We start from the raw sequence: 12,757 nt of genomic DNA on the forward strand, positions 1-12,757 counted from the left end.
AACCCTCTCCGTAATATTTGTACAATTTGAACAGTGCTTACTGCACTTTGACTTACTGCATTTTTGCCTCTACCACCTTTGATTATACCACAGAGGGATGACCCTCATTGACCACAGTGCAAAGTTAGAGCAGTCAGCTCTAACTGCCACTATGCCCAATGTCAGGTAACACTTTGCAGTGAAGTGGGTAGCAGTGCTGAGTTAGGTCTGCTGTGGGAGACAGTAAGAAGCAAATCAGAGGTGAAGTGCCTAATCAGTGTCAGCCATTATAAACTGAAAGTGTATCCACACTATAAAGCAATTCTTTATGCTTCTGCAAGTCTATACATAGGCCCTGCAGCTACTGTGCAAAGGATTAAGTAAACCCTGGAGCTGAGAATCCTCTGCAGAAAATTCTTTGTTATCCCACTTCTTCTTTTTTTTTTTTTAATAGACGCAAATAGACTTAGCATCTTAAATGCCAGGGCAGAATATTTGGAGGGAGGTGGTCTTTAAAGTTACAAAAAATAGATTGTGTAGTAGATTGTATTCACATTTATCTATCAAAAACCCCTGGTTGAACTGCCGTTTGATATGATTTGAAAAGTTACACATGTTATGGCTCATAGGAGTTACGTTTCTCTGCTGAACAGATGAACAGCCACATTCATGTTTTCTCAAATATAGTTACTAGTTATAGTTCTGCTTATCAAGCTAACGGTCTTGCAGCATGTATGATCCTTGCCACCCTATTATCTGAGTGCTCAATCCTGTCTGGAAACTGTTATAGCAAGAGTGTAGAGTCATTTTGTAGCCAAAGGTAACTGCTAACAGAAATGTGGGGATTATGCAAAAGTAAACATTTATAATACAATAAAAATTAATAAGTTGGAAATTTACAGAAATGTTGTTCCATTTTGTTTATATCTACTACAATTGCACTGTTAATTGAAGGAAGAAACTGCTGAACATGCAGTATAACTTTTAAAAAATTTAACCACCAGCCTAGTTCCCACATCTCTGGCTTATAGAACCCAAACCTTTTGCATTCAGTTCTGAGGAGAAATTTTTCAGGTTTCATAGTCTGACCAAAAATATTTCTGAAAGCAAACTATGAAAATCAAATTCCTACTTAAGAAGGAAATTCCTTTAAAAACAAGTGTCTCAGGGTGACTGTTTAATTGAGTCTCCTAAGTGAAGCTTTGGACATACCATGAGAAGCCTCATAGCCCATGGATGGATTTGCTGTATTTGTTTGCCCTCTACATTTGTTTTCAAAGAAATGGTCAGATACACAATGCCATTGCTGCTTTACTTCAGACTAAATAAATTCTGAATGTAAAGCTCAGCTGCTTAAATTGGCTTTTAACTAGTTTACTTTCTGGGCTTCCCTAGTCCTGGAAAATGATAGAAGAGTAATTAATTTCAGTTTTCTTGCTAGTCAATCTTATCTTCTTGTCTTGTGCACCAGTACAACGTTGTGGTGCTGAAACTGCTGACTTGGCAGGAGAATATTTAAATCCAAATGAATTGCTCCAGTAGAACGAAATAAAGCTATTAAGTATTTCAATACCTCGTAGATAGGTGTAAAATTGGGCTACTAGTAAACATCGCATGTGCGTATTTGCAAGAATCTTCCATTAGACTTCAAATTGTAAACTCCTCAGAAGAGGGATCTCATATGCATCTTTGAACTGGTTGAAGATATTACTTTGGTATTAGTCCAAACAACAAATCTAGCCCATTGTAGAATATTTTTCCTGCAATATGTTTAAAGCTCCATTAATTATAATGCAAGGAAATGTTACCTGTTCTTGAAAGCTTGCAGTATATTTTGTGCTGCGTAGTGCTCCAGTTCAGAGTCCCAGATTCTGCTTAGGCTCAGACAATTGTATCAGAAACTACTGGGAAACTCCGCTGTTCTTATCTTCATGTTTTTGGAAGAAGGCTGGAAAAGATCATGAATGTTGTTTAGTGATTCAAAAGTCGAGATGTAAACTGAGAACCCCAAGTTTAATTTTATTTATTTTTTTAACAAAATGGCGTGACTTAAAGGAGCTTGATTCTGTATATCTGAATTTTTCGGATTGGATATTATTGAAGTAGTGGCTCATCATCACCATCAATAATGGTGATAATAATATGGAATAGGAGAAGGACTTGGAAGTGCTTAAAAAACCCCCCAACAAACAAACCACAAAAAACCCAAAAAACAAAAACCGCACAAAACCAAAGCCCTAGCATCTAATACATGTGTTTTCCTTGTTACCTATAGCAGAATATTCATCAACTGCACAATGTCTCCACTTATGTTACTGTAAAAGACAGGGAGATGAACTATATATTTGTTGTATTTTGTACTTTGGAAGCAAAGTGAGATTGTAGACAAATAGTTCTATCCATAATCCTTTTCCATCTCAGAGGTATCTCAAGGTGCAGCTGTTATAGTGTTTTCTCTTCTTTATGGCTTGCAGACAAAATATTTAAAAGTATTTTCCAGTACTTTAAAGTTCCAGGCATTTGCTTTAGGAAATTACATACTTTAGAAAGAAGCACGTAGTTGTCAGCAGAACTTACAAAACTGTATTTTCCAGTAACTTTGCATACCATAACTGAAGTATAGGCTTCCTCCATCTGCACACTCTTCCTTTCCAAAATCCTCTACCTGCTCTTATTTGATTACCAGCAAGTTAGAAGGTAGAATGTCACGTGACTGACTCAGAGTTGAGCTATGTGGCCAGCAGGAGTCAAACAAAATTCACTTATTTGGAGACCAAAAAGGGAAAAAAAAAAAAAAACAGCAGCTCTCAAGGACTACATGCCATGGAAGCCAATTGTAAGAATTTAATGTCTGTATTTCTTATCTGTCAATCAGGTTTTTCTGAAACTCGCAAATCACTTCAAAAGTAACTAGGAGACACTGTGATTGCACAGAACCATATACTAATGTAGGTTAGGTGGGGCCTCTGAAGGTCTCTAGTCCAACTTCCTGTTCGAAGTAGGACTAACTTCCAAGTTAGATAAGGTTGCTCAGTGCCTTGTCCAGTCAAATTCTGGATATCGTCAAGGATGGACACTCCCCAACATCTCTGTACAACATACTCATGTGCTTAACCATGCTCATGGTGAAATTTTTTCCCCATATATCTAGTTGGAATCTTGCTTTTTAAAACTTGTGACCGTTGCCTCTTTTGTTGCATACAGAAACCTTATTTCCTTAAGAAACCTGGCTAAAAGTAAGTAAACTGACTCCTAGTTAGGAGCTTTAAACACTGGCTTTCTGGCCTTTCTACTGTGTAAAACAAGTTGTAAAAGAAACCCTTTGATAACTGACCCATCTTTTAATTCATCAGCTGCACTATAACATTTTCATCTGCTTTGGTGGTCCCATGGAGACTGAGAGAAGACTAAGACAAACAGAACAGAACTGTTGTGGATAATCTTCCTAGAACACATGTATCTTTTCTTATCTTACTTATGAAAGCAATAAATGAAAGGCAATGTGATAAACAGCAAGCTTCAAGAGGCAGTGGCTTCATCTACTGCGTTGCTTGAAACAGAGAGAAGACAGACTTTTTTGACACCACACTGGTAATGTGAAATGAAAGCATTTAGGACACTACCTGATGATCTTACCTTGGTGAGCGTTCAGGTTATATCACGCTTCTATCTTATTTTTTTTTCAGGAGTGACTTTTAACAAAGCTAGGATAAAGCTTCTAAATAAAACAATTCAGTCTTTAAATCACTGCATGATAATAGCTTAGGAGAAGGCTCTAGAATTTGTTCTTAGGCTGTACATAAAACTCACCGAATGAGTGACAGCTCCTGTATATTTTGCCAGTGCATGAAAAACATAAGCTATTGGTTTTTCTATCAAATAGCTGTTCTGACCTGAGCTGAAACTTGATTTATACTTTGTCTTCTGCTTCTTCCAATCTGCATTTCAGTGTGCTATAAACTGCAAGAATTTTAAAGTGTTCTGTTTTTAATTATCTAAGGTGGTCCCTGGAACTGCTTCATATCCACTATGTTGGCACATTAAATTCAGGTTTTCTAAAGTGGTTAGAAATAATTAAGTAAATAATTATAAATAATAATAAATATAAATAATAATAAAAAATCATGTACTTTCCTTCCAAATGAGTATACAAGTGAATCATTGTATAATCAAGTATACAATAATAACTCAAAATAATAAGTTTTAAAAGAAAGAAACTTATGGTGGAAGCCTGCACCCTGCTAGTCATACCAAGAAATAGTCCCCTATGAATTGAAAGCAGTCTTAGTGCCTTTTAATAAAGGATACTAGTGAATAGATTTGTTGTTACTGAACTCGGTAATTTGATATTTAAATAGAGTGATTGACTTAATCCAGAAACTGAAGGGCCATCTGGGCAGCCGTATAAAAATGTATGTGTGAGAAAAATGGAATCAGCCATTATGTTTTATTTTAAAAGTACTTATTTTATTATATTTTATTTCTTCATAAATTCAATCTTTAATATAGATTCTTTTATGAGAGGCTGTATGCATTTCCTGATTGGTATTTGCATGTATGTCAATCATACCTCTCTCACCTTTTGAGGGAAAAATCATGTTACAGCTATACTAAAGAAGGTAAGAGCCACTGAGATTTAAATTGTTCTGTTGTTTCCCTGATAGGTTACTGTAACATTGATGGATTCCTGTAATAGATTGGAGGTTTTGAGTTCTCCACACTGCTAAATAAAAAACTTACAATATCTTAATACACCAATCCAAGGACCCTGAAGAATAATAATTCAAATGTATCATATCATATAAAGTATTTGTTACTGGATAACAGGCATATACCCAATGTATCTAGGAGAAGAGAAAAAACTGTAACTGTATAAGATTATGATGTAGGCAAAAGTTTTAATGGGGAATAATATATTGTATGTATATCACTTATCTAGGCAATGCTTGCAAGAAAGCGATAAAGTATTATTAATATTGTACGTTTTTCAAACATTTAGAACAGAAATATTTACTATTAACTGTATCTCCTGAAAAAGTATAACATCTTCAGGTCCGTGTTGCGGGAACAGTACTTCCTGCCACATGAAACATAAAATAGTTAAAGAGATTTCAGTATAAACCTTGAAACCGATGCTTTAGAATAAAAGGCATGAATTCTTGATCTTTAATCATGCCTGCAAGTCCTTTTTTCCATGCAGATACAGAGTGTAACAAGAAAGGTCACTGTTACTAAATATTTTCAAAGAAGAATGATTCTAGATACCTAATCTTTTTTTTTCTGCTTTATGACATTGCTTTTGCCAATCTCATTGGAGGACAAAAAGAAAGAATGAACTTCTGAGGAATTCTTTGTGGAGTGGAGGAAGAAATGTTACTTTCTCAAATCTAGCATTTTATCTAGAAGCAACAGAATAGAATAATTTTTGTGAAAGTATGAATTAAGTTCCACATTACTGCTATGCAAATTCTAGTTATAGGCAAATGATACAGTGAACAAATGAACATACAGATGGTGAGTTGTGTCTGATATGTGAAGGAAAGGGACTATTAGAAAGTGCTCTAAGTCCTTCTGGCACTGTTATACCTGTGCTATGAAGTGTCTGGTCGTTATAGTGCATTAGGTAGCTTCCAAACTGAAATTATTTATTTATTTGTTAAGATGCTATGAATAACCTTCGATTTTTTTCGAAGGGTCGCAACTACCAATGCAAAAAATGCAGCATGCGTAATTTAGGATCACTTGATAAATTAATTCGCAAAAAACGCAGCATGCATAATTTAGGATCACTTGATAAATTAATTCTTGGGGAAAACATACGTTCAAAATTGGGATGGGGTTGGACACAGAGGATCACAAAGCAATTAGCCAAAATCCCTGCTGTCCTGTATCTTTTAAGGGATGGCCACCTTAACTTCAGGTGCCTGACTGGCATGGTATGTCTGATTGTTAGACAAAGATCACTCCTTACTGAACAGTATGTAAAGGCAAAGACCTTGGACTCCAACATTCACAGGAGGAAAAAAGAATTAAGATCTATATCATGTGGAGTGAATCAGGAACTGTGGAGAGGCCTGGAGAAAAGCAAAGGCATTTTGAGGGCGAGGGAGGGGAAATTACCAGGGAAGCATCACATTTTGTCAGAGAAAGATCTGGTCTTACAATGACAGTCTATCCACAGACACCGCTTTTTGCAAGATACCAGGTCTTGATCAGCTGAAAGAAAAGTTATTTTCAAAATTGTTACTAGCATGGGCAGAATTCATGTGCCTCAATTCAGTAGCAGCCCTTTAAAGAGTCAGAGGATCCAAAAATGTTGTTTATGTGATGTGCTGGCTGTCATTTCTAAGACCTTACTTGGTCTGAATGGACAATGCCTTTTGGGACTCCTGGATTGTGACTGATCTCTGTTTCTAAGTTCTTGAAGGAGCGTGGATAAGGCCCAAGAAACTTGAAAGCTCTTAAGACAGATTTTTGTTCTAAATATTCCCTTGTGGCACTCTAGATCAAATGCTGTCACCTTTAAGTGTGTTGTTCTTAGATCTTCTCCTAGTTATGCTTCTGTAGCCCGCATCTAGACTAGCTGCACTGAACCAGATCTATCTGAGTCAGAAGAATAACATTTCCTGTGACTTTGCCACAGATACTGCAAATCAGTTTGGCTTTCCCTCAGATGTGATAATAATCTTTACCTGTTTTTAATACTCCAGAGGTATTAAAACTGGATTTACGGATACCTGTAAATTGACTCAAATATGTTGCTTAAACTGCAAGAGCATTTAAATTCCGGTTACAAATGATTTACACAAGTAAAATAGTTATAAAATGCTTAACCATATCTCTGGATAGTTCCAGCACTTTCTTGCTTGGAAAAAATGAGGATACTTGTGGGATAGCCATTTTTAAAAAATGATCTTTCAAGGGCTATTTTAATGATCAGAGGATGGTGACCCTGCACAGAAGTGGCAGTCTTCAGTGACTAACCTTTATGCAACTGGAGATTCTGGTCTGACATTTATATAGTTGCGCCACTAACAGGAATTTGCCTTAAATACAATTTTCAGGTTCTCAGCTGCCACGGAGACAAGATCTTGTAAAGCTGTAACAAAACGGAAACACAGGTTGAAACACATTTAGAATGGTTTCAAAACTATTAGGCTAAAATAGATGCCGACAAAGACAGAAAAGCTATTGGCAAGCCGGATGGAAAAAGTACCAAGAGACAATATGTGTTTTCCCCAGATTTATGGAAAAAAAACTTCATTCTAATATTGTTACTGATTGATACTTTATCTTGTAGTTCATGAAGATGGCAGAAAACTGAGAGCACCTAACAGGACAGCAAGTGTAGGAAAGCAGAGAAAGACCCTGTCTGTCTGCATCTTACCTTACTAAGCTTTCTTCTGTACCCGAGGCACTAAGATGAGTTTTGGATAGCAGTATAGGAGCCTTTCTCTGCTGCTTACAGCCTGTAAGCTGCTGGTCTTTTGTAAGGGGATGAGAGTTAACAGACAGCAAAAGGGAGGAAGGAAACATCAAAGTGGGTATTAAAAGATTAAAAATAATAGTAATCAAAGGGAGAGAGAGAAGGGAAAAAGAATTGAGAAAGAAAAATGGAAATGGGGAGGACGTCAGTCATCTGTGTCAGCATATGGAGGAAGAAACACATGGACTAAATGTTCAAATACTGATCCATCCCTACTGGGGAAAAAAATTATTGCCTATGGATATAGAAACTTTGATATCAAACACTGATGTCAGAACTGAGCAGGACAGCTTTGGGATGTATAAATTACTGTGCTTTTTCTAACTGTTGATTGTTATCTAAAATTACTGAAAAGTAGAGATTAGAGAGAGTAGAGATTTTAATTATTCACTCAGGTAAAGTTGTACTTATGGTAGAATGCTGATATTTATTCTACAAGATCTTAATCCAATAGGTAGAACATTAATTTGACCCAAAGGAGTCAACTGCTGAAAAAAGTTATTTCAATAGATTTATTTGGTCATATCTTTATTACACTTTCAGATTTGAGTTGAGAATTTTTAGTAAATAAGTTAGAATATTGCAGTGAGAGGGCTGAGGGGAGCATTTCAAAAGTAAGAAAGGAATGTCTTTTCTCCAATTATGATCTCTCAAAATGGGATGTTAAATTAACTTCTGACTTTGCCAAGAAATTTTCCTGTACTTACATACAAAGTGTGGACATTTCAGGATGAAAAAGCTTTTTTCAACTAATCAAAACAGGTTGAAGTCATGCCTGTCATGTCACTGTAGACTCAATATTAATAACAATGTTTCAGCTCAGTTTCTGCCAGTTTATTTTATAAAAAAATTCCCAGACGTATTTTTAAGATCATTTTTACCTGAAGGTAAAACTATTTTGTGACTCCCCATCCAAACATTCCTGTCTATGCCCTTTGATACATCACTTCTAGGTGAGTGTGTAAGTTGCCGCCTTCTGGTGTGACTGACTGCTGCTTCATAAGCAATAAAGACTCTGTGAGGAGCATTGTGATGTAACTTCTTGGGTGCGACTTGTATTCAGTCTGCCCATCTTTGTTATAGTCCAAGATACTTAAATATACCCTAGACGTCAGATCATGCTTTGTGTTCCATTATGTACTGTATTATGGCACGAGCATACTGCAGGTGCGCTGAGGGTATAAGAGAGCAAATGCAGTCCTGTTCTCACTGGAGTCAGAAGTTTTGCTGTGTGTGTCATGGGTGTGGAACAACATACATCCTCACGCACAAGACTCTGTATTTGCATTTCTGAACACAGAGTTCTCGTTTTGAATAGCAATTTGCCACTTCATTGCTTTGGGTAGTGAGCTCCTGGAAGTCAGAAAGGGAAATCTTCACTGAGACATGGAGTTAAAAGGTCTAATACCTAGAAGATACACTGTTTTAGCATTGGGAACCTACCAATGATGTCAGTTCAGTGAATATATTTTGCATTTTGGAATCAGTGTAGGTGACACAACTGGAAAACTGTGGTAACAGAGAAAGACAAACTCTTGGGATGACACGTGGTAGGCCAGAAGTAAGCGCAAAGCTGAATCACCAACTGGTGTCACTTCAAACATGTTTTCTCTGCATTTTGCAAAGGTTTTATCTTGACTGATCTAATAATCCTGAAATACCTATCCTGTTTTGCTTCTCGAGACACTTGAATGGTGTCTGAACACTGTTTTTTGTTTGTTTCTTTCTTTTTTAAAAACAGAAGCCATCTCTACTTTCATGAGACGGCCCTCCCTCTCTTGATAACATCTGCTGCATGCGACAGTTCTGCCCTCCCTGGCAGTTTCGCTGTTGGGCTGCTTGTGGCAGCTCAGCAGCTCTGATGTTTTGTGCAAGGGCACGGAAGGGAGAAGTGTGGATGAAAGATGAACAAAAGCAAGTAACTCTGAAAACTACAGTTCCAAGTGCCTTTTGGAGTCTGCTGTTACAGAGAAAATGTCTTGTAACATTTCTTTCTGCTGGATTTACAGTGTTACTTTGTTACTGATTTTAACAGTGAAAACTACAAGTTCAGCTGCTCCCAGGCTGGCACAAGTGCCTTAAGTTTATGCATTGCAGATAGTTGCTTCCAGTCGGGCAGATACTTAAATATTGCAGATACCCATTGTTCAGTCCTGCATTCCCTGTGAGAGAGATTCCTTAATTTTGGGGAAGTACGCTAAACTTACCCCTTCTTGGACATAGTATGTGACATTCAAGCAATGCTAAAGAACAACTGCATTTTCCTGTTGTATAACTGGAAATGGCCGGGAGGGTTGACTTCTCACCCTGAGCACCACAAAGTGTAGTATCGCCCTTGTCTCACTGAAGTCTGGGTGCAAGTGAGAGATACGGATAAAATGGCTGGGGTCTTACGCTACAAGATTCCTAGGACACATTACAGATCCCTAGGGATCTCTAATGCTTACGTGGTTCTAATGAGCTGTTAACACCTCTCTAGATAATAGTGCCAGTGATTGCTTTCCATTACTCTGATATACACTCTGTAATCATTTACATTCATTTTCAACAGGCTCTTCTGTCCAGTTCAACTCAGTTGGAAGTCTGACACATTTTCTTCAATTCAGTGAGATAGTAATGGTACGTAAAGAGGAGTTTCTACCGTGCCCTGTAATGGAAAAGCACTGGAATTTCTACAAAGGATGTGAAGGTTTTGGATTCTAAAGACTTACTGAGTGCTAACGTTTTTTTCTTCATTGTTACTTAAAAGTAAACATTTGAGCTTGTAGAACTAAGTGCTTTGTTACTGTCATTTTGATAAATCATTTACCCAGCACTTGGAATGGACTGAAAGATTGTTTGGGTAAACGAGGAACTGGGGAGTACTTTGTAGCAGGTGAGGATAACTGTCAATATTGAATTTTGCGCTGTAAGATTAAGAAATGGGGAAGTAGATGAGGACTGTTACACGCTAGTGCTCATTGTGAATTATATACCAGGCTGATAACTTTGTATGAAATTCCACTCATTTCAGTGGCTGCCCATGCTTGATGGGGCTGCACAGAACCAGATAGGTATCAACACCGAGAGTCACTTCCTACACCTAAACCTGGAACTGCTCTGCCTGAGCACATGCTATCAGAAATGGCTGCACATGTTTGTGTAATAACATAAGCTGTTAGGTTAGGTGAAAAATCAGCATGGGCAGCTTTGAAAGTCACCAGCAGCTTTGCTTTACGTGGCATGGATATAACAAACGTTTGAGAAGGGGGTGAGTGCTGGGAGAGGTTAAAAGAGGAATCTTAGCCATTGGAAGTGCTCAGGGAAATCCCATTCACGTTCCAGCCAAGTCTTTCTGATAAGCAGAAAATGTGCTGGCATATGGCAAGAATGCAGTTAGCCTGTTTGTGGAACACAAATTTTTCAATCTAACAACATCTTAGATATTCACCCTGATCTCTGGAGGATTTCTATTTGTTTTAATTTTACAATGTGTGAATCTGCCTCAGTAGCATATTTATAACACATTTGACTGTCATGAGAGTTATCTGCATTCAAACAGCATTCTTGCTCTTTCGTTCTCTGGATTATAAGAAGAGATGAAATAATAACACCTGCTACTCCTAACTCCAGTGAATGGGATGAGAAATACCTCCTGTCAATACATAACAACCTCAGCTAGCTATCTGGAGTGCAAAGAGCTGTTCTGCAGAGATTTGATTAGTGTCTTAAACAGAAGCTGGTGTAGGGAAGAGAGAGGGGTCTGATGTGCAGAGAGCTAACACTGTGCCCTAGGATGCATGAGCAATCATAGCCTGATGGGCTGTAAGGGCAAAGAAGTGCAAACTGCCTGGAAGTCAAAAAGTTAAAAGCTACTGAGTGACAGGTATTTAGTAAAGGTCAGTTTCCACACAGAAGGAAAATGGAGCGGTCTCACAGCTGCTGCAGCAAAACAAACCTGAAGGCATATTGGTTTAAAGGAAATGTTCATTCAAATACTAAACTTTCACTTTCACTGAAAAGTGAAAGACTTTTGACTGTTAAAATGGCTACTGTATTAGTTATACGTTTGTTTGACATTTTTTCTTTGTTACAAGATGTCTAATAAAATTAATGTATGAAAACTGGGAGGACTTGACAGTAATACTTGTAGTCCATTATATTAATGTGATTACATGACCTAAGGCAATCCTAAGACAGAGTGACAAAAAATCTGATTGATTCAACCTGGGCAAAGAGGTAAAAATGCGTGGTGTTACATGAAAAACACTGTCTCTTACTGATGCTATATGTTAAAGTAAGCTACCATGGTTTTTTGCAATATTTGTGTTGTATATAAGCATCTTGAAAAAGGTTTTAGCTTGACAACATATGTTTTAATATGACTAACAGATGTAGGATTCTGCTTCCCAAATCTTCTTACAACTGTGAATTTTCCCTGTTCTCCCTACCGGAATCTTCTCCTTAATGTAAAGATCCATTAAGAGATGGCAAAAAGTCATATCGTCATGAACAGGGTGTTTTGTTTTCTCTGTTTAAATTTATGCTTTCTAAGTGTACTTTTGCATAAAAGTACAAGCTGTTATCACAAGTCAAAGATAGGCAGCTAGTAGTGATGCTAACTACAGCAGAGCAATAAAGCTGCTCACAAGTGGCAAACAGCAACGGTTAGTCCTCCCAGCCCCCCCTGCTCCTTTCATGATTCAGTTCTTTTATTTCCTAAACCCCTTCTCCACTCCTAGGCTGTGTGTTAGCACGTATTTTGTGTGGTGCAGGCTAAAGTAAAAAGGACATAAAATGCAAAGAATACAAACCCCCCGGTGTTCTGCCTGCTGTTAATATTCAGATGGGGAATAAGAGGAGAAAGAGATGATGCAGTGAACAAAAGCCACGAATTCAGATTCATATTTCCACATATTTATTTATTTATTTATTGCCGAGATGGAGTTAAAAAAATCAGTGGGAAGATTAATACCAGTGAGGAAGAATGCGAGGCACAAACCAAAGGCATGAGAGTGAGAGGGAAGGTAAGCAGCTGGGAGGGAGACAATACAAGATTCATAGACTTTAAGGCCAGCAGGGACCAATGTGATAAGCTGACCTTCTGAATAACACAGGCCAGAGGTTATGAAAAGGTGTGAGCAAGGGAGACACGGGGAAAAGAGAAAAGAAGTAAAGGCAAAGATGCAGATAGAGCTAAATTCACTCTAGGCAGAGGATCAGCACAAAACATTGCGCCTTCTTTCCAGGCAAAGCTGAACTATAACCAGCAAGAGCAGCTAAGGTAAGAGAAATGTGGGAATGAAGGCCAGC

At 37.7% G+C, this 12,757-nt stretch overlaps 1 protein-coding gene across 1 annotated transcript in view; it reads left to right on the plus strand.

The window, feature by feature from the left end:
* The window catches only part of ANKRD31 (ankyrin repeat domain 31), a 73,441-nt gene extending 62,731 nt beyond the window's left edge, over window positions 1–10,710 (plus strand). The window contains exon 27 of the mRNA XM_075526747.1: window positions 10,017–10,710. Within this exon, the coding sequence (XP_075382862.1) occupies window positions 10,017–10,168 (152 nt within the window). The 3' untranslated portion in view covers window positions 10,169–10,710. The remainder of the gene's footprint in view (window positions 1–10,016) is intronic.
* Window positions 10,711–12,757: the final 2,047 nt, after the last annotated feature.

This window comes from Mycteria americana, chromosome Z, assembly GCF_035582795.1.
Source record: "Mycteria americana isolate JAX WOST 10 ecotype Jacksonville Zoo and Gardens chromosome Z, USCA_MyAme_1.0, whole genome shotgun sequence".
In the NCBI taxonomy this organism is placed as follows: Eukaryota; Metazoa; Chordata; class Aves; order Ciconiiformes; family Ciconiidae; genus Mycteria; species Mycteria americana.